General features: G+C 39.8%; 1 protein-coding gene across 1 annotated transcript in view; it reads left to right on the top strand.

Moving 5' to 3' along the window:
• LOC140724855 (protein SIX6OS1) overlaps window positions 1–24,098 on the top strand; it is a 71,468-nt gene that overhangs the window by 44,800 nt on the left and 2,570 nt on the right. Inside the window, exons 13-20 of the mRNA XM_073039547.1 lie at window positions 351–455; window positions 2,113–2,198; window positions 2,487–2,551; window positions 11,583–11,668; window positions 13,193–13,284; window positions 13,979–14,114; window positions 17,231–17,293; window positions 22,499–22,559. Coding sequence (XP_072895648.1) covers window positions 351–455; window positions 2,113–2,198; window positions 2,487–2,551; window positions 11,583–11,668; window positions 13,193–13,284; window positions 13,979–14,114; window positions 17,231–17,293; window positions 22,499–22,559 — 694 coding nt within the window. The remainder of the gene's footprint in view (window positions 1–350; window positions 456–2,112; window positions 2,199–2,486; window positions 2,552–11,582; window positions 11,669–13,192; window positions 13,285–13,978; window positions 14,115–17,230; window positions 17,294–22,498; window positions 22,560–24,098) is intronic.

Below are 24,098 nucleotides of genomic sequence, written 5' to 3' on the forward strand. Positions count from 1 at the left end.
TTGTAATATGCTGTAAATTTCTATGTCTCTATGTATACATTTAATGAGCTCTTATGTAAGTTCATGTGAACTGTAACCTGCAGGGCAATAGATATTTCTTTGAATGGTGTAATCAGGCTGAGTGGCTTTGTTTTTGGCTGCTACCTTGATCAGAATGACTTCCTGTGTCATCCATTTTTCTATGAAACTATGAGATCTGGGTAATACTTCCCATCTTTTACAATCATTAACTCCACCCATGTTAAGGAATTTCTAATCTATATTTTTTGCATTCATTGATTGAGTTGCCATATTGATGCTATTTTTATCTAAGATGGAGCAGAGATAATTAGGAACCAAGTTCTTTTTAGGAAACTGAAGATAATATCCAAGACCCAGTAATGGAATTCTCAAAACATGAGCAATCTCTAACAAAGGTTTTCGCTGTGGTTCCAGAAGATTCTCAAAATTCCATTGTAAGAAAATATTATCTTTTCTTCCTTGTGCTTTGTGATAGATGTTTAAAGGATGTAGATATTATACATAGTAATAACAATGCCTAAAAGTTAATAAGGTTTCTTCATGTTCTGCACTTGTAATAATACAAAGTTTTAGCACATGAAACTTGTAAATTCAGGATTCCTGCATACTTATCCAAATACAGAATTCTCAAGGAGTTCCCGATGAAACATTGCTCTTCCTAGGCTAGCTTATTTTTGTCTTCTTTAAATCTCCAGTATTTTTATTTATTTCACATTTCCAGTATTTACATTTTCTTCTGCAGTATTTTAGTTCTGCTGTCCCCCTCTTCTTTTGACTATAGGTCTGTTCCCCCACTCGCCATCCTCTTTCATCTTGTACAATCATTCCTTTTTCATTTAATCCTTCCCCACCTTCACCCTATCACAGATCTTTCCTTTTGTTCTCTGCACTCCCCAGCTCTCTCTGCATTTTGTAATTGGTTTCTCTAAATTATATCATTACTGGTGAAGTGTTAACTCTGTTTCCGTTGACTAAGCATTTCCAGAATTTGCTATGTTTATATTACTAATTTATAATATTGTTTATCAAATATTCTACACCTTCAGCCTGCCTACCCCACAAACAGGAACAAATATTAAACAAGTGTATCATAATAAAATGTATTTTAACATAATAAAAAATTACTTAAAAATGTAATAATGTTTCAGTATTCACTTTAATCATATGTGCATTTCTAATTTTTATTTTGTTCTCTGAAAAATGTTTGAAACATTAACGAGTTATGCCATTTCCATCTGAGTTTGATATCCATGAGGATTTTTCAACATGAGCACCTGCTCAGCCAACTAGAAGACATCACAGTTGCTGAACACAAGGGATCTTCTTTAACTGAAGCTTAACCCAATTGCTAGATCCTTATGCATAACATTTTTTAGGTCAGTTGCCAAATCTATCGCTGTGCTACTAGCTACGAAATCCATGCCATAGTGATGGATGAATATATTGGCAGCCTAAATAGGTGGACCATGCTTATGCATTTTAATGTATTTTATTTAAAAGGAATTATACAATATATGTATAATCAACACAACACAACACAGTAAAGCTATGGTAATCCACTATATAGTTATTTAACCATCCTGATGGTTAATCATAAGGCAAATGAGCAGGTACAGCTGCCCAAATTGATACTTTATGAAAGGCAATGTAAATTTAGCAAGTGTGTCTCATAGTTCCCTACCACTTGCTGTGACCCTAAGTCTTGCATTCTCTTTCCAGTCATTAGTGCTCCATTTTTCACTCCCTCCCCTGAATCACTGGGATCCTGGTTCCCTTGTTCTTTTTCCACTCACCAAGACCCCAGTTACCTGGCAGGTATTCCACTCACTGAGGCTCAAGTTCTCATGCTCATCTTCTGCAGACCCATTCCCATGCCAGAACCCTAGTTCCCATCCTCTCTTTAAACTTAACTGGTTGTGTTCACTACACTCTTAGCTTTCCCTTTAAGTGTAGTGTTCACTGTAAAATTTATAAAATCAAAGTCCTGAGCATGCCAGAGTTTTGCTATAAATTGATTTCAGGATTAGTAAACACTGATTGAAAAATTCTGTAAACAATAGGATTACTTAAAAAAAGACTATTATTTTGTAGAAAACCCCAGAAGTAAGTGGAATCCATCAACAGAAAATTTTTCAGATGACGTTAGCAACCAAGAATGAAGGACAAGCTCAATCCTGGTAATAAATCTTTAAGGTTTTACTTGTGCAAAATCATATTTTATCTATTTTGAATCTTATGAACCTTTCAATTTGTTTGCTCATGTGGCAACACATTGAACAAAAATATATACCACTTGTAGACAAAATATTTAATTAAAATGCTTTCTTTTACTCCACAGTTGAAAATTATTGCTAGAGATAACCCCATTGATCTTGTACAATCAGTTAATATAAACTATAAGTGTGTAATAATTTTGCAGAAAATCTGAAAAATTCTAATCTTCTACCTTCCTGTTGTTACCTTAGCCCATTTGTTCACCAGGACCAAGAAGCTCCTGTATCGTGGTTAGAAAATAACCTACCAATATCAGGTAAATCTAATATAATCTAATAAATGGAAAGCGGCCAGTGAGTGGTGGAAAGCAACCAGTGAGTGAGTGAAGCTTTGAGGCTTTGACACGAGAGGCTTCAAGGAGAAGAGGTGGAAGACAAGCTTGTTCCCAGTTAGTCTTTACAATGCCTCCTGAGATGGTGATGTGCCTATCCTGTGAGATATGGCAGTCTTGGAGGAACTCCCCTCTCCCACAGAGTCACATCTGCCAGAAGTGCATGCGGCTGGGCCATCTGGAAGACTGTGTGAGGAATCTGGAGCAGCAGCTGGATGACCTTCAACTCATAAGGGAGAAAGAGGCAGTCATAGATGAGAGCTACAGGGAGGTAGTCACACCTAGGCTACCGGAAGCAGGTCAGAGTCAGAGGGGGGAAAGCGAAGGTGAGTAGACAGGTAGTACAGAGCACCCCTGTAGCCATTCCCCTGAATAATAAGTTTACCGTCCTGGATTCTGTTGGCTGGGACGACCGACCAAGTGTGAACCACAATGGCAGGGCCTCTGGCACTGAGTCTGACCCTGTGGTGAAGAAAGGTGGGATGGAGAAGAGGAGAGCTGTCGCCATTGGAGACTCTTTAGTCAGGGGAGCAGACAGGAGATTTTGTGGACATGAGAAGGACACCCGCATGGTTTGTTGCCTCCCAGGTGCCAGGGTCCGGGATGTCTCTGACCGGGTGCATGACATCCTGGTATGAGAGGGAAAGCAACCAGAAGTCATGATACATGTTGGTACCAACAACATAGGCAGGAAGAGGGATGAGATCCTGAAGTGTGAGTTTCAGGAACTAGGCAGAAGGCTGAAGAACAGGACCTCAAGGGTGGCGTTCTCAGGATTGATGCCAGTGCTACGTGATAGTGATGGTAAGAATTGGAGGAGATGGCAGTTGAATGTGTGGCTGAGGAGTTGGTGCAAGGGGCAGGGTTTTAGATTTTTGGATCATTGGGATCTCTTCTGGGGAAGGTGGGACCTGTACAGATTGGATGGGTTGCACCTGAACTCGAGGGGGAGCAATATCCTTGCAGGTAGGTTTGCTAGCATAGTTCGGGAGGGTTTAAACTAATATGCAAGGGGGATGGGACCCGGAGCGATAGAGCAGTGAAAGAAGTGCATGGAGTAAAGCCAGATGTAACATATAAAGAGGTTTTGGAAGAACAGTTGGAAGTTCTAAGGGAAGAACAAAAGGATGACAGGAGTGAAGGTAGGACCGATTAGAGATAAAGGTGGGAAGATGTGCCTGGAGGCTGTGGAAGTGAGTGAGGTCCTCAATGAATACTTCTGTTAGGTATTCACCAATGAGAGGGAACTTGATGATGGTGAGGACAGTATGAGTGAGGTTGATGTTCTGGAGCATGTTGATATTAAGGGAGAGGAGGTGTTGGGAGTTGTTGAAATACATTAGGACGGATAAGTCCCCGGGGCCTAACGGAATATTCCCCAGGCTGCTCCACAAGACGAGGGAAGAGATTGCTGAACCTCTGGCTAGGATTTTTATGTCCTTGTTGTCCACAGGAATGGTACCGGAGGATTGGAGGGAGGCGAATGTTGTCCCCTTGTTCAAAAAAGGTAGTAGGGATAGTCCAAGTAATTATAGACCAGTGAGCCTCACGTCTGTGGTGGGAAAGCTGTTGGAAAAGATTCTTAGAGATAGGATCTATGGGCATTTAGAGAATCATGGTCTGATCAGGGACAGTCAGCATGGCTTTGTGAAGGGCAGATCATGCCTAACAAGCCTGATAGAGTTCTTTGAGGAGGTGACCAGGCATATAGATGAGGGTAGTGCAGTGGATGTGATCTACATGGATTTTAGTAACACATTTGACAAGGTTCCACACGGTAGGCTTATTCAGAAAGTCAGAAGGCATGGGATCCAGGGAAGTTTGGCCAGGTGGATTCAGAATTGGCTTGCCTGCAGAAGGCAGAGGGTCGTGGTGGAGGGAGTACATTCAGATTGGAGGGTTGTGACTAGTGGTGTCCCACAAGGATCAGTTCTGGGACCTCTACTTTTCATGATTTTTATTAACGACCTGGATGTGGGGGTAGAAGGGTGGGTTGGCAAGTTTGCAGACAACACAAAGGTTGGTGGTGTTGCAGATAGTGTAGAGGATTGTCAAAGATTGCAGAGAGATATTGATAGGAAGCAGAAGTGGGCTGAGAAGTGGCAGATGGAGTTCAACCCGGAGAAGTGTGAGGTGGTACACTTTGAAAGGACAAACTCCAAGGCAGAGTACAAAGTAAATGGCAGGATACTTGGTAGTGTGGAGGAGCAGAGGGATCTGGGGGTACTCGTCCACAGATCCCTGAAAGTTGCCTCATAGGTAGATAGGGTAGTTAAGAACTCTTATGGGGTGTTAGCTTTCATAAGTCGAGGGATAGAGTTCAAGAGTCGCGATGTAATGATGCAGCTCTATAAACCTCTGGTTAGGCCACACTTAGAGTACTGTGTCCAGTTCTGGTCACCTCACTATAGGAAGGATGTGGAAGCATTGGAAAGGGTACAGAGGAGATTTACCAGGATGCTGCCTGGTTTAGAGAGTATGGATTATGATCAGAGATTAAGGGAGCTAGGGCTTTACTCTTTGGAGGGGAGGATGAGAGGAGACATGATAGAGGTGTACAAGATATTAAGAGGAATAGATAGAGTGGATAGCTAGCGCCTCTTTCCCAGGGCACCACTATTCAGTACAAGAGGACATGGCTTTAAGGTAAGGGGAGGGAAGTTCAAGGGGGATATTAGAGGAAGGTTTTTTATTCACAGAGTGGTTGGTGCGTGGAATGCACTGCCTGAGTCAGTGGTGGAGGCAGATACACTAGTGAAGTTTAAGAGACTACTAGACAGGTATATGGAGGAATTTAAGGTGGGTTATATGGGAGGCAGGGTTGAGGGTCGGCACAACATTGTGGGCCAAAGGGCCTGTAATGTGCTGTACTATTCTATGTTCTATGTATACCAGTTTTAAATTGCTACTTAAGCATGGAAAAAAAGCCATGGTAAGTTTAAAGGGAGTGGGTGAAGTAGGACCAGCTAAGTGATTATTTATACAGCCTGCTAGTCACACAGTATATAAATTGTATATATTAATGTACATAATTGATTACAATAGATTTTGAAATACTAAGGAAAGAAGCCATGGAACATCATAGATAATATCTCATAGATAATTTCCTTTAAAGAAAAAGGTAGCTTACATATTTTTGAAGTGCTTTTTTAATATTAAAACACTGGTGATATTTCTTGCCTTCCTATAAGTTAAATGTCTTAAATGATCAAAAGGACCTATTCAGTTAGTGACTTTTTCCCCTGTTTTTGAATGGTCCTGTCCAGGGCAGTATTTAATGCCTATACTTAATTCCCTTTATTTGATATTATGCTTTATGTGTTGTGATGTGAGCCATATTCTGATAACATAACTCCCAGTTATGCCAAGGAGGAATTTTTTCTGCTATGCCTAAATGACAGCGAAAGATCTGTGACTTATTTCCTAATCGAGAATGCATTTCTTGGAGAGGATCCTGCAGGTGATAGTGCTCTCATGTGCTTGTTACCCCTTGTCTTTCTTGGTAGTTGAAGTTGAGGAATTGGGAGATATTGTTGGAGTAAGAAATTGCAATAGGTTTTGAAGATGATTCTTGCTGCAGCCTCAGAATGTCAGTGGAGGGGGGCATGATTGTTTAGGACACAGTTCTATTTAAGTGGCTATTTTATCTTAGCTGATATCAAGTTTGTCAAATATTGTTGAATCAACATTCACTTGGCCATGTGAAATAATGTTCTGTTACAGTCTTGATAATATAGTCTATTACAGTTATTAAAATATATTCTATTACAGTGCTTTGTAGATGGCTTTGGAAATGAGGATAAGAGTTATCCACCGGAGAATATCCAAAATCTGGTCTGCTCTTACAGCTAGTTTTTATCGTCAGTGATGAAACTTGGGAAACTAATGGTGCAGTATTCAGTGATGGGTATTGCTTAAATTTTCTTGTTGAAGGTGGTAATCATTGTCTGCACTTGTGCAGCATGACTTTTACTACTACAGTGAGAAGGATGAAATTTGATTTCAATAGTCATGGTAACACCTGTAAATTAAATGAACAAAATAAAAATTAGATTTCAGAGTTCAGATAGAGCACTGACTGAACCAATGGTGATTTAGCAGTTATACTCTGTATTACTGCTGTGTTAGAATTTTTTGTGCTGAATGCGAAGTACAATGAGAGCATGTTTTCAAAACATAAAAAAGAATAGGCGAGTGCCATACTGGCTCTACACCAGCTAGATAATTTAGTAAATTTATAGATTAATATTTGGCTTGAATATTTTCAACTTTGATCTGGATATTCCTCAATTGCCATTTCATCAAAACTTACCTTCACGCCACATATCTTTGCTGACTCAGCATCTATCTTGGGAGTATGTCTTTGAAAATCTTTGGATCTCCTGAATCTGTAGAATTTTGGAAGATGATGACAGACCATTATCTCTGGTACCTTCTCTTTCAAAACTCTAGAATGTAGATGTTCTTGGGTCTCTTTCAGGTGTCAGGGTAATTTACTTATCTGGTTAGACGAGAAGCTAGACTGGACTGCCAACACAGATGCCTTGTGCAGGAAGGCACAGAGTCGACTGTACTTCCTTAGAAGGTTGGCGTCATTCAATGTCTGCAGTGAGATGCTGAAGATGTTCTATAGGTCAGTTGTGGAGAGCGCCCTCTTCTTTGTGGTGGCGTGTTGGGGAGGCAGCATTAAGAAGAGGGACGCCTCACGTCTTAATAAGCTGGTAAGGAAGGCGGGCTCTGTCGTGGGCAAAGTACTGGAGAGTATAACATCGGTAGCTGAGCGAAGGGCGCTGAGTAGGCTACGGTCAATTATGGAAAACCCTGAACATCCTCTACATAGCACCATCCAGAGACAGAGAAGCAGTTTCAGTGACAGGCTGCTATCGATGCAATGCTCCTCAGACAGGATGAAGAGGTCAATACCCCCAATGCCATTAGGCTTTACAATTCAACCGCCAGGAGTAAGATATGTTAAAGTGCCGGGGTTGATTGTATTTAATGTATTTAAGTAAACTACTTAAGAACTTTTTAAAAGCTATTATTAATGCTTTTGGAGAGAGTGATTTAGATGCATATCATATTTTTACTGAGTTAAGTATTGTATGTAATTAGTTTTGCTACAACAAGTGTATGGGACATTGGAAAAAATGTTGAATTTCCCCATGGGGATGAATAAAGTATCTATCTATCTATCTAATTGTATTTCCTTTCTAATAATAGTGCAGTACAAGTATTACCAGAAAAGTTAATAAGCCTGACATCTGATAATGTTAGTATATTGTATCCTTGATCCTTAGTTCTCGAGCACTCCTGGAAGATTTTTTTTGTCTTCATTCATAAAGACTCCTTCCTCTGTCACTTATTTTTCCCAATCATAAATTCATCTGACTCTAGCAGTAAGGGACCCACATTTGTTCTTGCTAATCATTTTCTTATTACATACTCATAAAAGATTTCATAGCAACACACACAAAATGCTGGTGGAATGCAGCATCTATAGGAAGAAGCACTGTTGACATTTCAGGCCGAGACCCAAAACCCCAAAACCCAATAATTAAACCACTGCGTTGCTTAGTAATAATTGTAGCTTTCATTGGGGCAGGGCCGTTCTCACTTTATCCTTTAAAATTGTTCTGATCATTGACCGACTGTAGCCTACCGCTTTTCCAATGACCGATGGCATTTCACCTCTTTCCGCTCGCTTTATTATTTCGACTTCATTTTCAATCGTGATCATGATTATTTTCGTGAACAGAAACACTGCGGATTCAGAGCTCCACCGCTGGGTCCCAATGTCCACTGCACTGAGACAGGTTAAAATAAGGTCTGGAGTTCCACTGAGTCCTAAGGTCCACCCCATTGAGACAGGTTGAATAAGGGACTTGAGCATCCGCGTTTTTTGGTATCCGTGAGGGGTCCCGGAACCAATCCCTCATGGATAAGGAGGGCCGACTGTATGTAAAAAATAAAAGAAAGATGAGAATGGATATAGGACTGCTAGAAAACGAGGATGGAGAAATAATAATGGGGACCAAGGAGATGGCAGATGAACTAAATTAGTATTTAGCAAGTCTGCAGCACCAGTAGTGAGGACCAAGAAGGTATGGACAAGGGAAGCACAGGAGCGCTTACAGGATTGCTTTGAATGAGTGGAATGGACTGTATACAGGGATTCATCTTCGAACCTGGATGGGTACACTGCAGTTGTGACCAACTTCATTAAAATCTGTGTGGATGAGTGTGTGCCTACAAAGACTTACTGTACATTCCCCAACCAAAAGCCATGAATGAACCAGGAGGTACGTTGTCTGCTGAAGGCTAGATCTGCAGCATTCAAATCTGGCGACCCAGGCCCGTACCAGCAAACCAGGTATGATTTGTGGAGGGCTATTTCAAGGGCGAAGAGACAATTTCAAATGAGGTTGGAGGCGATATCGGATGTACAACAATTCTAGTAATATTTGCAGGACATTACTTCCTACAAAGCAAAACCCAATAGCATGAATGGCAGCAGTGCTTCACTAATAGATGAACTCAATGCCTTCTATACCTGCTTTGAAAGGGGAAATATAACTACAGCTGTGAAGATCCCTGCTGCATCTGATGACTCCTGTCATATCCCTCAGAGGCCAATGTTAAGCTGTCTTTAAAGAGGAAGGTCCCTATGGCGTACCTGGTAAGGCTCTGAAAATCTGTGCCAACCAACTGGTAGGAGTATTCAAGGACCTCTTACTGCTATGGGTGGAAGTTCCCACTTGCTTCAAAAAGGCAACAATTATACCAGTGCCTAAGAAGAAGAATGTGACCTGCCTTAATGACTATAGCCCGGTAGCACTCACATCTAAATGATGAAATGCTTTGAGAGGTTAGTCATGACTAGACTGAACTCCTGCTTCAGCAAGTACCTAGACCCATTGCAATTTACCTGTCGCCATGTCAGGATGCTGTTCATCGACTATAGCTCAGGATTTAATAAGTTACAGAACCCAGGCTTCTGTATCTCTCTCTGCAATTGGATCCTCGACTTCCTAACCAGAAGCCCACAATCTGTGCGTATTGGTGATGACATATCCTCCTTGCTGGCAATCAACACTGGTGCACCTCAGGGGTGTGTGCTTAGCCCACTGTACTACTCTCTCTATACCCATGACTGTGTGGCTAGTAGTAGTCTCTCAAAGTCCGAGGAAGACAGATGTGTTGCGCAGTCAACGTCTGTGGGCACGCATATAACTTCTGAGGCCGAAGTCCGAAGTGCAGATACAGTTGCAGATGGGGCAAGGAGCACCGCCTGTTGGGGCTGGAGCGGACGCCTTCCTGTGTCTTTCTGTGTCTGTGTGGCTAGGCATAGCTCAAATACCATCTATAAATTTCCTGATGATACAACCATTGTTGGTAGAATCTCAGATGGTGACGAGAGGGCATACAGGAGCAAGCTATGCCAACTAGTGGAGTGGTGTCTCAGCAACAACCTGGCACTCAACATCAGTGGGACAAAAGAACTGATAGTGGACTTCAGGAAGGGTAAGACAAAGGAACACATACCAATTCTCATAGAGGAACCAGAAGTGGAGAGAGTGGGTAGTTCCAAGTTCCTGGATGTCAAAATCTCTGAGGACCTAGCCTGGTCCCAACATTTTGATGCAGTTATAAAGAAGGCAAGACCGTGACTATACTTCATTAGGAGTTTGAAGAGATTTGGTATGTCAACAAATACACTCAAAAACTTCTATGGTTGTACCATGGAGAGCATTCTGACAGTCTGCATCACTGTCTGGTATGAAGTGGGGGAGGCGCTACTGCACAGGACCAAAAGAAGCTGCAGAGAGTTGTAAATTTAGTTGCTCCATCTTTGGTACTAGCCTACAAAGTATCCAGCATATCTTCAAGGAGCAGTGTCTCAAAAAAGCAGTGTCCATTATTAAAGACCTCCAGCACCCAGGGCATGCCCTTTTCTCACTGTTACCATTAGGTAGGTGGTACAGAAGCCTGAAGGCACCCACTCAGCGATTCAGGAACAATTTCTTCCCCTCTGCCATCTAATTCCAAAATGGACATTGAACCCTTGAACACTACCTCACTTTTTTTGAACACTGTTTTGGTGTAAGGATGAATTGTACAAAAGGGAAAGGTTGCACCTTAACAGGCAGGGGACCAGCATTCTGGAAAGCAGGTTTGCTACTGCTACACGGTTGTGTTTAAACTAATAAGTGGGGGGGGGGGGGGGAGGAGACGAACTGGAAATATAAGGATGGAGTTAAAGGGAAAGAGAGAATAAGAAAAGTTAAGAAAGACAACTGAATTGACAGAGCAGAAAGCTCAGGAATGGATCGGAGAGTATGGCCAAGTGCAATAGGGACCGATGTGAGAAGCAAGGGGAGTAATGGATTAGAAGTATTATATATGAATGCACGAAGAATAAGAAATAAAGTGGATGAGCTTGAAGCTCAGTTGGAAGTTGGTAAGTATGATGTTGTAGAAATAACAGAGACATGGCTGCAAGAGGACCAGGGCTGGGAAATGAATATTCAAAGATATACGTCCTATCGAAAGGACAGACAGGTGGGCAGAGGGTGGCTCTGCTGGTGAGGAATGAAATTCAGTCCCTTTCAAGGGGTGACATAGAATCAGGAGATGTAGAGTCAGTATGGTTAGAACTGAGAAATACTGATAGCCATATTGCCACTCCTGAGATTTTACAAGCCAAGATTTAAGTACACTATATAAGCACAGCCTGAACAAGCACATAGTATATAAATATATCATAGATTTTTTTAAAAATCTGGTATAGTTTTAGTTTGGCATATTGAAGTATTTAACATTACTCTCCTTTTTTCCTACATCCCTAGAAAATGTATCATAATTTTAGAATAAAATAAAATTAATGAAGTTCCTAGACTCAGCAACATACAGATATTTTTACATTGAAACACATTAATTCAGTATTTTATTTCTGTAGTAAATGCAGATGATGGAACAATGGGAAAAGTGGACGCTGGTCAAAGTAAGGCATTTGTTCGAACTGAATCAATTTATAACTCTCAGGTAAACAAAAGTTTGTATAACTAAAACAACTTGGATCAAAACAAGAGAGTTTGTTGATTACATCTTTAAGTTGTTCTCCTTCCACCACCTTTCACTCTCAAACTCCACAATAGTGTAGACCCTCCTTTGATTTAGATACCACAATACATACATAACTACCAATAGACATGGCAATTCCAGGGAGAAAATGAAAAGATTTAAACACAACCAAATTTGAGAGTAAATACCTGAAGTCCCGACATCCAATCTATTTCTCTTAACTGATCCATCATTATGCTTGCAAACCTACTTAAAATAATGTGCTCCAATAAATATGCTTTCTGTTATTTTATGCACTTCGATTAAATCATTCCTGAGTTGACGTAGTTCTTAAATGTAATTTTAGCTCTTAATGTAATTAATTATTTTTCAAGTCAATACATTTAAAATGAGAATCATCTTGTGACCCTCTTCTGCAATATTCATTATGGTGTGAACGTACATACTTGAATACAGTATTTTAATTGAGTCTGAATCTAGATTTTCACCAAATACTATTTTAATAGATCAAATAATATTTATTTTTTAGAAAAATCTAAACTTATTATCTTCTTCCCCAAGTTTTGTTTAATAGAAAATCAGACATGCGCTGTGTAACTTGATGATCTGTTGTGGGATCCATTGTAAAATTCTACCATTGCTGTTTAGAAGCCAATGTGGCAACATTTTCTTTGCAGATCATAATTATTCTTGATTCAGGTTTTCATATATGTCCATGAATGTTGATTGCCCTTTTATTCAGAGGAGCAATTATTTTATTCTCAATACATTCATATTAATGTTAGGATTATTAGTATGATAGGCTGATTAAAGCTGAAAGGATGGAAGACAATAAATTATATTATTCTGATAGGAAGGAGCAAAAGAATTTGGTATGCATACCTGGTTCATTAGTTAATTCTCTAGCTTGTCTTAATAGCACACTGCGGTTTAAGTGGGTATGGGTGTACCTATGCCTCGGACTGAGTTCAAGAAGGCAACTCATCACCATCTTCTCAAGGGCAACTAGGGATGGGCAATAAATGCTAGCTCAGCTGGTGATGCCCACATCCTGTAAATGAATAATAAAAAAAAGCTTTTCATATTTGATATTTCCATTGATTTTCCATTTGAAATCTTGAATGGATCTACTGCTTTGTATTTGGCAACATTTCAATTACAAAAATTATTTTTGTTGTATTAAATTTTAAATATTTTTCAACAATATTTTTGGAAGTATGATTGTTCATGCAAATTAATATTTCTAGTTGATCTTGCTTTGTTTAAAAAATACAGATACTGGTCTGCCAATATTGTTGATTGTTTTCAAGCCAAACTGGTGGAAATTTTTCCAGGGCCATTTGAGCTGTCACAGTTAATATTACTTTAAAACTGTAATACATTGTTGGATTAACTGTATCACCCAGGGTGGCTATGACTTTGGAATCTTGAAAGCACATGCCATTCTCAGTGCATATTAAATAATATTTTCTTATTATTTCAAAGGATGGTGACACTGAAGAGGCTGCAAAGGGCATGACACAGATTTTTTCAAGAACACCTGAGCAGGTTGAATCAGGGCAAAAGGAATTTGAAATGTAATAATATAGTTAATGACACAAAATATATGTCATCTAGTAGTAATTATATTCTTGTTAGAAACTTAGTATGTACTGTTCAGAAAAATTATATGTTGCACTCTTTTCAGAATAGAATATATTCATGCACTCATCTGCATATATAAAAGCTATAAGTTATCCTAACCTCCTTTGGGAAAGCCACTAAAAACATTCCTAATACATTAAAGAAGGTCTTTTAATGGGCACGATCTTTAAGAAAATATATTGCATAATGAATCATCTTAATATTTCCACAGATGTTCTCCATAGTCTGTAGCTTGTTTGCTCCCAATGAACATACAGTAATAATTTTGTTGGTTCTCTTTTAATGTGTTTTTCTCCATTGCAAATTAGCATCAATAGTTATGAAGCTGATTTCCAATATAACTTAACTGAGACATAATAGAATAGATCTAGTGAACTACAGGTGTCCCAAAGGAAGTTACTTTATGGATCAAGCTAAAATCTTAACTTCTTCCATAACAATGTTGAATGTTCCTAATTTGATGATAGTCACATGCATGTTAATAAGTACAAGAGCAGAGTCTATGGTTATTCCCTATTTATCCTTTATATTATAATCCAAATTGATATTACAGCATATTGTACCCCAGAATCATTTTTTAATTTTTAAAAGGAAAAGTATCAAATAAAATTATTGCATTTCCATCAGGAATTCTTATTTGCAATGTGAGGAAACACCATCAAAATCACCTGGCTTTTCTTTCCTGAATACATCTACACCCAAATCAACTGGATTTAATTTATTTGGAAGAATGCCATTTGACTTAACTGAAACACCTGAGCAGGTTAAATATATTTATTTAGTATGCAAAAGTCATTCTGAAATATCTCTGTTGACTGGAAGAGATTGTTTTGATGTATATAATGTTATAGTTATAAAATGAATTTTGTATTACAAGTTTAATTTTCACCAGGGATAGCACAGAATATTAAATTTGATCTCTTTTGGGGAGCCGTTTTACATACATATCCATACACCATTGTACAGTATATACATATATGAAAATTGAACATGAATGAATATTGAGGTGATATTATGATACCCCTTAAAAACATGCAGCTGCCTTAGCCATCATCTGCCTATTTTTCCCTAGTAATCTCTGATTATTAGGGAAAAAAAGATACCTAGAGTTAAATTTGACACATACAGCAACAAAGCAAATAAAAGAAAATCAAAAGAGGAAAAAACATCAATATTAAGCACTTGGGATGGAATATTTTAAAATAAAGATCAACAATCCAGTTGCTGTATTGGGTTCTATCTGCAGTTTTCTGGCATTCCACATCAATATCCAACCCTCAGGAGTTGAGGGATTTCATTAACATTCCACAATGAAAATGAGATAGATTTCATTTTAATTGTTGGGTGCTAGATCTTAGAAAATCTAGTGAAATGTAGGTAGTGGTAATTGACTGAGGAGTTTCTTTTTTTAACTCTCCCCTTTTTGAATCTGGAGGAGAAGAAATATGCCCTACTGACTCTCAAGGAATTATTCAGCCTCTCCTCTTCTAATCAACTGTTTCTTCACTACCACCACTGCCAACTTGGTATTCTCTAATATTAATTCTGAATTTGTTGAATGTCATTTTTCCCCACTGTATTCTTGATAAGCCACAATTTCTGTCCCCCATTTCTGTCTCTCTCTCCCCCATTTTTTAACTGCTGCTCTCTTCTCCCGTAAAGCTATGATCAACTTCTCATTTATCCCTTTTGCTGTTAATAGAACATAGAACAATGTTAGACAGGAACAGGCCCTTCAGCCCATGAAGCTAGTGACAATGCAGATGTTAAACCATTGTTGGTAGAACCTCAGGTGGAGATAATGAGGCATACAGAAGCGAGAGTACCAGCTAATTGAGTGGTGTTACAGCAACAACCTTACACTCAATGTCAGTAAGACAAAAGAGCTAATTGTTTTCTTCAAGAAGGGAAAGTGAAGGAACACAAACCAATCATAGAGGGATCAGAAGTGGAGAGAGTGTGCAGTTTCAAGTTCTATAATTGTACTGTGAATTCTGATAGAGTGCATCACTGTCTGGTATCGGGATGGGGAGGGGCTATTGCATAGGACCAAAAGAAGCTACAGAAGAAGTTGTAAAATTAGTCAGCTCCATCTTGGGGACTAGCCTCTGTAACATCCAAGATATCTTCAAGGAGTGGTGTCTTAGAAAGTCAACGTCTATTATTAAGGACCCCCATCATCCAGGACATGCCCTTTTTCTCATTGTTACCATCAGGAAAGAGGTACAGAAGCCTGGAGGCGCTCACTCAGCGATTCAGGAATAGCTTCTTTTTCCTCTGTTATATGAGTCCTAAACGGACATTGCACCCAAGAACCTTACCTCACTTTTTTAATATAGATTATTTCTGTTTTGCTCTATTTTAACCTAACTCTGTAATATACATACATATTCTTACTGTAATTAATCTTAGTTTTTTCCTCTTTCTATATTATCGTGTATTGCATTATACTGCTGCTGTTAAGTTAACAAGTTTCACAAAACATGCTGGTGATAATAAATCTGATTCTGATTCTGACAAACATGATACCAACTTAAACTAAATCTTTCTTGATTGTACATGCCCTTCCTTCCATTCTCTGCATATTTATGTGTCTATCTATCTAAAAGCCTCTTAAATGCCACTGTCATAACTACTTCCACACTACCCTGGCAGACCATTCCACACACCATGTTAAAAAAACTTGCCAAACTTGTGTCTTTTAAACACTAAGTACACTGCAGATGCTGTGGTCAAATCAAGACGTACAAAAAAGCTGGATGAACTCAGCAGGTCGGGCAGCATCTGTTGAAAGAAGCAGTCGACGTTTCGGGTTGAGACCCTTCGTCAGGACTCATGAGGACTTTGTGAGTCCTGACAAAGGGTCTCAACCCAAAACGTCGACTGCTTCTTTCAACAGATGCTGCCCAACTTGCTGAGTTCATCCAGCTTTTTTGTACGTCTTGATTGTCTCTTTTAAACTTACCCTCTCTCCTTAAATGCACATCCTCTGATATTTAGCATTTCTACCCTCGGTAAAAGATTATTTCTGCCTATCCTAATGCCTCTTACAATTTTATAAACTTCAGTCAGGAATCTTCTCAGCCTCCAATGCTGCAGAGAAAACAACACATTTTGTCCAATCTCTCTATAGTTTATACTCTTTGATCCAGGGACCCTTTCCAAAGGCTACATACCCTTACTATAATGAGATGACATGACTGCACACAATATTCCAAGTGTGACTTAAAGAAAGTTTATATAGCTGCAAGATGACTTCCTTACTTTTATACACATGCCCCAACTAATGAAGGCAACTATTATTTAGCATTGTATCTACTTGTGTGGCCATTTCAGTGAGATATGGATCTGGACCCCAAGATCCCTCTGTACCTCAGTGCTATTAAGTAGCCTATTAAGACCATAAGATAAGATAATTAACTGTATACATTCTCCTTTAATTTGACCTTCCAAAGTGCAATACCTAAGATATGACCATTTCTCCAGCCGAAATCTATATCCTACTGTACGCTAACTGTCTATGGCTCCACCAACCATTCTGCTGTGTGCAAACCTACTAACCCACCCATCTACAGTTTTATCCAAGTCATTTTTATATATCACAAACAACAGAGTCCCCAGCACTGATCCCTGCAGAACATCACTGGTCACAGAAATCCAGCCACAATAATACCCTTCCACCACTACCTTCTGTCTTCTACAGGCAAACCATTCAGTTGCTTTAGTGCCAGAGATTTCCATAAACAATTAATTAATTTCCTCTGATTTTCTAACTTGAAAAACCTGAAATTTACTGCAAATAATATTGAACAATTCATGCTGTCCTCTTATTTTAATTATTGGTTTGTGGACTGAAAGTTTTTTTTTACTTCATTTCAGGTGACTGATAACCACAGCACTGTTAACCAGTTTGAGTTCTCGAATTTGTTTTTCAAGAAAACGGTAAAAATCAGTGCATCTGAAAACTTTCATAATGTTAGATGAGGTGAAATGCACATAGAACATAGCACAGAATAGGAACAGATTCTATGATCCACACTGTCTGTGCTGACCATTATGCCAGTTTAAACTAATCACATCTGCCTGCACATAGTTCTTCCCTAGCTTGTTCCTGTCTCAAAAGTTACTATGATATCTGCTTCCACCATCACTTCTAGCAGTGTGTTCTAGGCACCCACCACTCTCTGTAAAAAAAAACACTTGCCTGAATATGAACGTTTCCTAGAATAAGAATTTAAAAAATAAAGATGCAGGAGTAGGCTAAGCCATCCTGCAGGCTTGTTCAATAATACAGTAGCAGATACTGTAAATTAAACTACCAAATAAAACCGTAGATAATGGAAATTTATAAAAAGTACATGCTGGAAGTACTTGGCAGGTCTGGTTGTATCTAATGGGAAAAGAAACAGAGTTAGCAGTTCAGGTTAAGGACGTCTCATCAAAAAACCTGGGAAGGGAAAAAGAGAAGATCATTAAGGTATAAGAAAGGTGGGTGAGGGAGATGACTAATATAGGATAAAATTGATACGACAAGGGGTTAAGTTGTAAAAGATATCTAACCAATGAGTGATTGGGAGCAGTAGGAGAAAGAGAACAGAAGTAAAAGAAGGCAGACAAAATAGCAGAATAATAAGACGTGCCTGACAGGTCATGCTGGGCATGTCCTCTACTCCCAGTGAGAAAAAAATAGAAATAAACTGAGCCAATATCATCTATGAATAATGGATACAGACTTAGAAATCAAGTTACCTGAAGTAGTAGAATTCAATATTGAGGCAAGAAGGCTGCAAACTGCCTATACTAAAGATGTGCTGTTCCTCAAGTTTGAGTCGGCCTCATTGTAAGAGTGCAGGATGGACCAGATGTTTCAGAGAAATAAAATGACAGGCAACAGAGTCACCAGCTCACACTGAAACCACCTACATCTTCAACACTTCTTGTGCTCTTGATTTCCTCTGTAACTTTCATTTCCCTGGCCCTGACCACCTCATCTTCACCATGAATATTTAGTTCCTATACACTTCTAACCCCCATTAAGAAGACCTCAAAGCGCTCCACTTCTTTCTTGACAAAAAAAGCAACCAATCCCCACCACCACCCTCCTCCATCTGGGAGAACTGGACCTCACCCTGAATGGTGTTTCCTTCGGCTCCTCACACTTTCTCCAAACTCGAGGGGTAGCTATGGGCACTCACATGGACCCCAGCTATGCTTGCCTTTTCATTGGCTATGTAGAGCAGTCCATATTCGAAGCCTTCCTCAGTTATACTCCCCAAATTTTCCTCGCTTACATTGACGACTACATTAGCACTTTTTCGTGCATCCATGCTGAACTCATCAATTTTATCGGCATTACCTCTATCTTCCACCCTGCCCTTAAATTTACTTGATCCACCTCTGGCACCTCCCTCCCCTTTCTCAATTTCTCTCTCCATCTTTGGAGACAAACTAACAACAGGAATATGTTATAAACATACTGATTCCTGTGGTTATCTCGGCTATACCTATTCCCACTGTATCTCCTGTAAAAATGGTGTTCGCTTTTCTCAGTTTCTCCACCTCCATTGCATCTGTTCCCAGGATGCAGCTTCCCATTCCAGGATATCTGCAAAGATCAGGGTTTCCCTTCCTCCACTATTGATGTTGCCTTCACCTGCATTACCTCCATTTCCTTTACATCATGCTCACCCTATCTTCCTGCCTCTTTAATAAGAGTTCCTCTTGTCCTCACCTGCCACGCCATCGGCCTCCACAAGCAGCACATTATTCTCAGCTACTTCTGTCATCTCCAAAGCAATCCTACCACTGAAAATATCTTTACCTCAACATGCCCCCTGCCCCCTCCCACTTTCTGCAAGGATCATTCCCTCCATGGTTTCCTTGTCCATTTGTCCTTCCCCACCAATCTCCCTCCCAGCACTTATCCTTGTGAGCGGCCTAAGTGCTACATCTGCCCATACACTTCCTCCCTCATCTCCATTCAGGGCCCCAAGCTGTCCTTCCAGGTGAAGTAACATTCCATCTGTGAGTCTTCTGGGGTTGTCTACTGTGTCCAGTGTTCCGATGTGACCTACTCTACATTGGTGAAACTCCATGTAAATTGAGCAGCCGCTTCATCGAGCACCTCTGCACCATTTGCCACAAGTGGGTCTTCCTGGTAGTCAAGCAATGTAATTTCCATTCCCGCTCCAATGTGTCAGTCCATGGTCTCCTCTTGTGCCAAGATGAGGCCACCTTCAGGGCGGTGGAGTAACACCATATATTCCATCGGGATACACTCCAACCTTATGTCACAAATTTCTCCTTTCGGTAAGCAATTTCCCCCTCCCTTCCTCTTATTCGCCACTCTGACCTTTTACTTCTTCTCACCTGCTTATTACTTACCTCTGGGTCCCCTTGTCTTTCCCTTTCTCCTATAGTCCACTCTCCTATCAGAAGGTGTCACCTATCACCTTCCAGCTAGCCCTTCCCCTCCCCTCACCTTCTTATTCTGGCATCTTACCCTTTTAAGACCTGAAGAAGGGTCTCGGCCAATACATTGACTATTTATTCACTTCCATAGATGCTGCTTGACCTTCTGAGTTCCTCCAGCATTTTGTGTGTATTGCATTGGATTTCCAGCATCTACAGTCTTCCTCATGTTACTGAAAACAAGTGCTCTGCAGAGTGATCATTCAATCTGCATTTGGGTTTTCCAGTGTAGAGGATACTGCATTGTGAACATCAAATCCATAGCACTAAACTAGAAGTGCAAGAGATAACCCTCCCCTCCACACTCCATGCATCTTAACAAGCTTCTTTTCTCTCCTCAGTTCTAACGGGTTCTTTAACTCTGTAGCTCTTCTTATACATGCTGCCTGACTTTATATCCATTTCCAGCATTTTCTGTTTTTGTTATGGCTGATCTTGTACTTCAAGTCCACCTTCCTACCTAATCCCTATATCCACAGATTCCTTTAAAATCTATAACACCTATTGATCTCAGCCTGGAGTATAATTTCTGACTGAAGCATGTGTATGGAATATTCCAAAGATTTACATAGGCATCCGTTAGTCTCGTGAGACCATGAATTTGCGCCTTTGGAAGGTTTCCAGGGTGCAGTCCTGGGCAGGTTGTATGGGAGACTGGCAGTTGCCCAAGCTGCAAGCCTTTCCCTCTCCACACCACCGATGTTGTCCAAGGGAAGGGCACTAGGACCCAAGCAGCCTGGCACTGGTGTCGTCGCAGAGCAATGTGTTGTTAAGTGTCTTGCTCAAGGACAGAACACGCTGCCTCAGCTGAGGCTTGAACCGGTGACCTTCAGATCACCAGACCGATGCCTTATCCACTAGGCCATGCACCAAAACAAAGATTTACAAACTTTCCCATAAAGCAATTTCTCCTTATCTTCTACATCCTAAGTGGCTGATGCCTTGTTCTTGGACTTAATTTTAAACCTAAGTTATGTTAAATTCAAAGGCCCAGGTACCTGGTGGGGTAAAAAGCCTCACTTAATTGCAGACATGCATCTGTAACTTTCATGATAATTCATTCCGAACCCACATGCTCTGCCAGTTAATGTCACAGATTGTTTCTTTTAAAAGGGTTAAGAAGTCTTGGAAATTCTTAAGATTACTGGCAAGATTGTGGTTATGAGAAGTAGTGTGGAACATGGCTATCTTAGTATTGACTGTGTTTCAATCTTTATGGATGATGTCTAGCCTCTAGATAGCAATCTGGATAATCTATTTGCTCTATGTCTTCATCCTACCATAGACATTAAATTTATTCTCCCCACTTCTCCCCAGTTTCTGCTATTTAAATATGCCTGTTTCTCCAAAGATGCTGAATATTGCCAGTATTTTTTGTGAACAATATTTTTTTTGCTTTACAATAATTGTTAACTAGCATTGACAGAATAATTAACTTACTCTGTAAGCAAAATGCTTTAAAAATTAAGATTCTGAATTAAATTCTAAATTGTAAATGCTATGCAAAACTGAATTTCAGAATGATCTCATTCACTCACCAATTGCCATGTTCACCAAGTTAGTGACTTCAGCAGTTTGTTTATCTTAATTTGTCTTTCAATTACTTAAATTACCTATTAGTCTTTGCATGTATTGTGTTCATATGAAAAACTCTGTAATGGCCTGATCTAAAAAGCACTTGCTAGTACTCCAACCAACTTAGCAATAATATTATGGAGGGAAAATTCCTGAAATATGTGCATAATGACTTTTTAGAAACCAACTGGAGAGCAAGCTATTCTAGACTCAGACATAATAAATTCTTCATGAAAGGAGAAAGAGAGGTGGTTGAATCAGAAACTACTGAAACTAAACAGGAATTGGAAACAATAAAGACATGAGCTCAAATTTTCTATAGTATGAGACTTTTCTAAGTGGGTTGATTGAAGGGCAATGGATAACATGCAAAACAGTGCATTCATAAGTACAATATTTTTTCATTCCTGTCTGGATCAAATATGTCAGGAAAGAGCACTTGTCCATGAGTTACCAAGGAAATATTATTAGATCTAGTAGAGAAAGTAGTATTAGATCTAAAGAGGAGGCATGTGGAATTGCCAGAAAGGTAGTGAGTCTAACAATTGGAATTTTTTTTTTAGAATTTAGCAGTATAGTGCAAGACATAAAAATTACTTCAGATTACTTTATGTTGGAACTGCAACACCTCATATTCTGTCTGGCTAGTTTCCAACCTGATGAGATGAACATCAATTTTTCTAAATTCCAGTAACCACTTCCCATTGGTTTCAACCCCTCCCTCACTTTTTCCATTTCCATGCTAGTTACCCTTTCACCACTTCTCTTCTACCCTGTTCTCTTGACCTGTTTTAAGAAGCAGAGGTAAAAGATACAAAGCTGAAACTGTTACTGTGTAAACTAGAAGCACTTAATGAAATGGTCTGTTTGCACTGGAGAATGTACCCCTAATCAAGTTGGCATCAGTCAGGTCAGCATTTAAGAGTAGATTGCATGGGTGTTGAAGAAAGAAATAAGATATTATACAAATAGTGCAGACAAATAGAGGTAGGGCAACTGATTACATTTAAGTAACAAACTAATGAAGCTTTTTTTTACATAAATTATCCGTTTGTAATTTGACTTGAGATTGCAACCTAATTCTTATGATACATTTTTCAGCCTGAAAAGCATTGCTCATCTAATGTAGCAGACAATCTTCAATCATCCTCAAAAGATAGCGGTAAGTAGTCCAACCCTTGAAAGTGGCTGGTAAGTTGATGGAAAAGATCCTGAGAGGCAGGATTTATGAACATTTGTAGAGACATAATATGATTAAGAATAGTCAGCATGGATTTGTCAAAAGCAAGTCATGATTAAATTTTTTGAGGATGTGACTAAACACATTGATGAAGGTAGAGCAGTAGATTTGGTGTATATGGATTTCAGCAAGGCATTTGATACCCCATGCAAGGCTTATTGAGAAAGAAAGGAGACATGGTATCCAAGGGAACCTTGCTTTGTGGATGCAGAATTGGCTTGTTCACAGAAGGCAAAGAGTAGTTGTAGACAAGTCATATTCTGCATGGAGGTCGGTGACCAGTGGTGTGCCTCAGGGAACTGTTCTGGGACCCCTTCTCATCGTCATTTTTATAAATGACCTGGACAAGGAAGTGGGGGGATGGGTTAGTAAATTTGCTGAAGACACAGCAAAGACTGGATAGTGTGGAGGGCTACAGCGAGAGGTTACAGCAGGACATCAATAGGATACAAAACTGGGCTGAGAAGTGGCAAATGGAGTTCAACCCAGATAAGTGTGAGCTGGTTCATTTTGGTGGATCAAATATAATGGCAGAATATAGTATTAATGATAAGACTCTTGGCTGTGTGGAGGATCAGAGGGATCTTGGGGTCCAAGTACATAGGACACTCAAAGCTGCTGTGCTGGTTGACTCTGTGGTTAAGAAAGCATGTCCTGTGGGATTGAGTTCATCAACTGTGGGATTGAGTTCAAGAGCCAAGAGGTAATGTTACAGCTATATAGAACCCTGGTCAGACCCCACTTGGAGTACTGCACTCAGTTCTGATCACCTCACTGCAGGAAGGATGTGAAAATTATAGAAAGGGTGCAGAGGAGATTTACAAGGATGTTGCCTGGATTGGGGAGCATGCCTTATGAGAATAGGTTGAGTGAACTTGGCCTTTTTCCCTTGGAGTGACAGAGAATGAGAGGTGACCTGATAGATGTGTATAAGATGATGAGAGGCATTGATCATGTGGATAGTCAGAGGCTTTTTCCCAGGACTGAAATGGCTAACATGAGAGGGAACAGTTTTAAGGTGCTTGGAAGTAGGTACAGAGGTGATGTCAGGCGTAAGTTTTTTACACAGGGAGTGATGAGTGTGTGGAATGAGCTGCCAGCGATGGTGGTGGATACGATAGGGTCTTTTAAGAGGTTCCTGGATAGTACATGGAGCTTAGAAAAATAGAGGGCTATGGGTAACTCTAGGTAATTTCTAAAGTAAATACATGTTCGGCACAGCATTGTGGGCTGAAGTGCTTGTATTGTGCTGTAGGTTTTCTATGTTTCTAACTGAAACATTGCTGTTTCATTGGGAGTAAAGGCTGTCCATGAAGGATGTTCTGTTTAGTTGAGAGTTACTGCTATCAAGAAAGACCTTCTGTTGTAGCAACTCAGACAAAATACTGGAGGATCTTAGAAGACCTTGCAGCATCTGTGGACAAAAGTAAATTGATGTTCCAGGCTGAGACACTTCATTAG

This window comes from Hemitrygon akajei, chromosome 3 (genome assembly GCF_048418815.1).
Source record: "Hemitrygon akajei chromosome 3, sHemAka1.3, whole genome shotgun sequence".
In the NCBI taxonomy this organism is placed as follows: Eukaryota; Metazoa; Chordata; class Chondrichthyes; order Myliobatiformes; family Dasyatidae; genus Hemitrygon; species Hemitrygon akajei.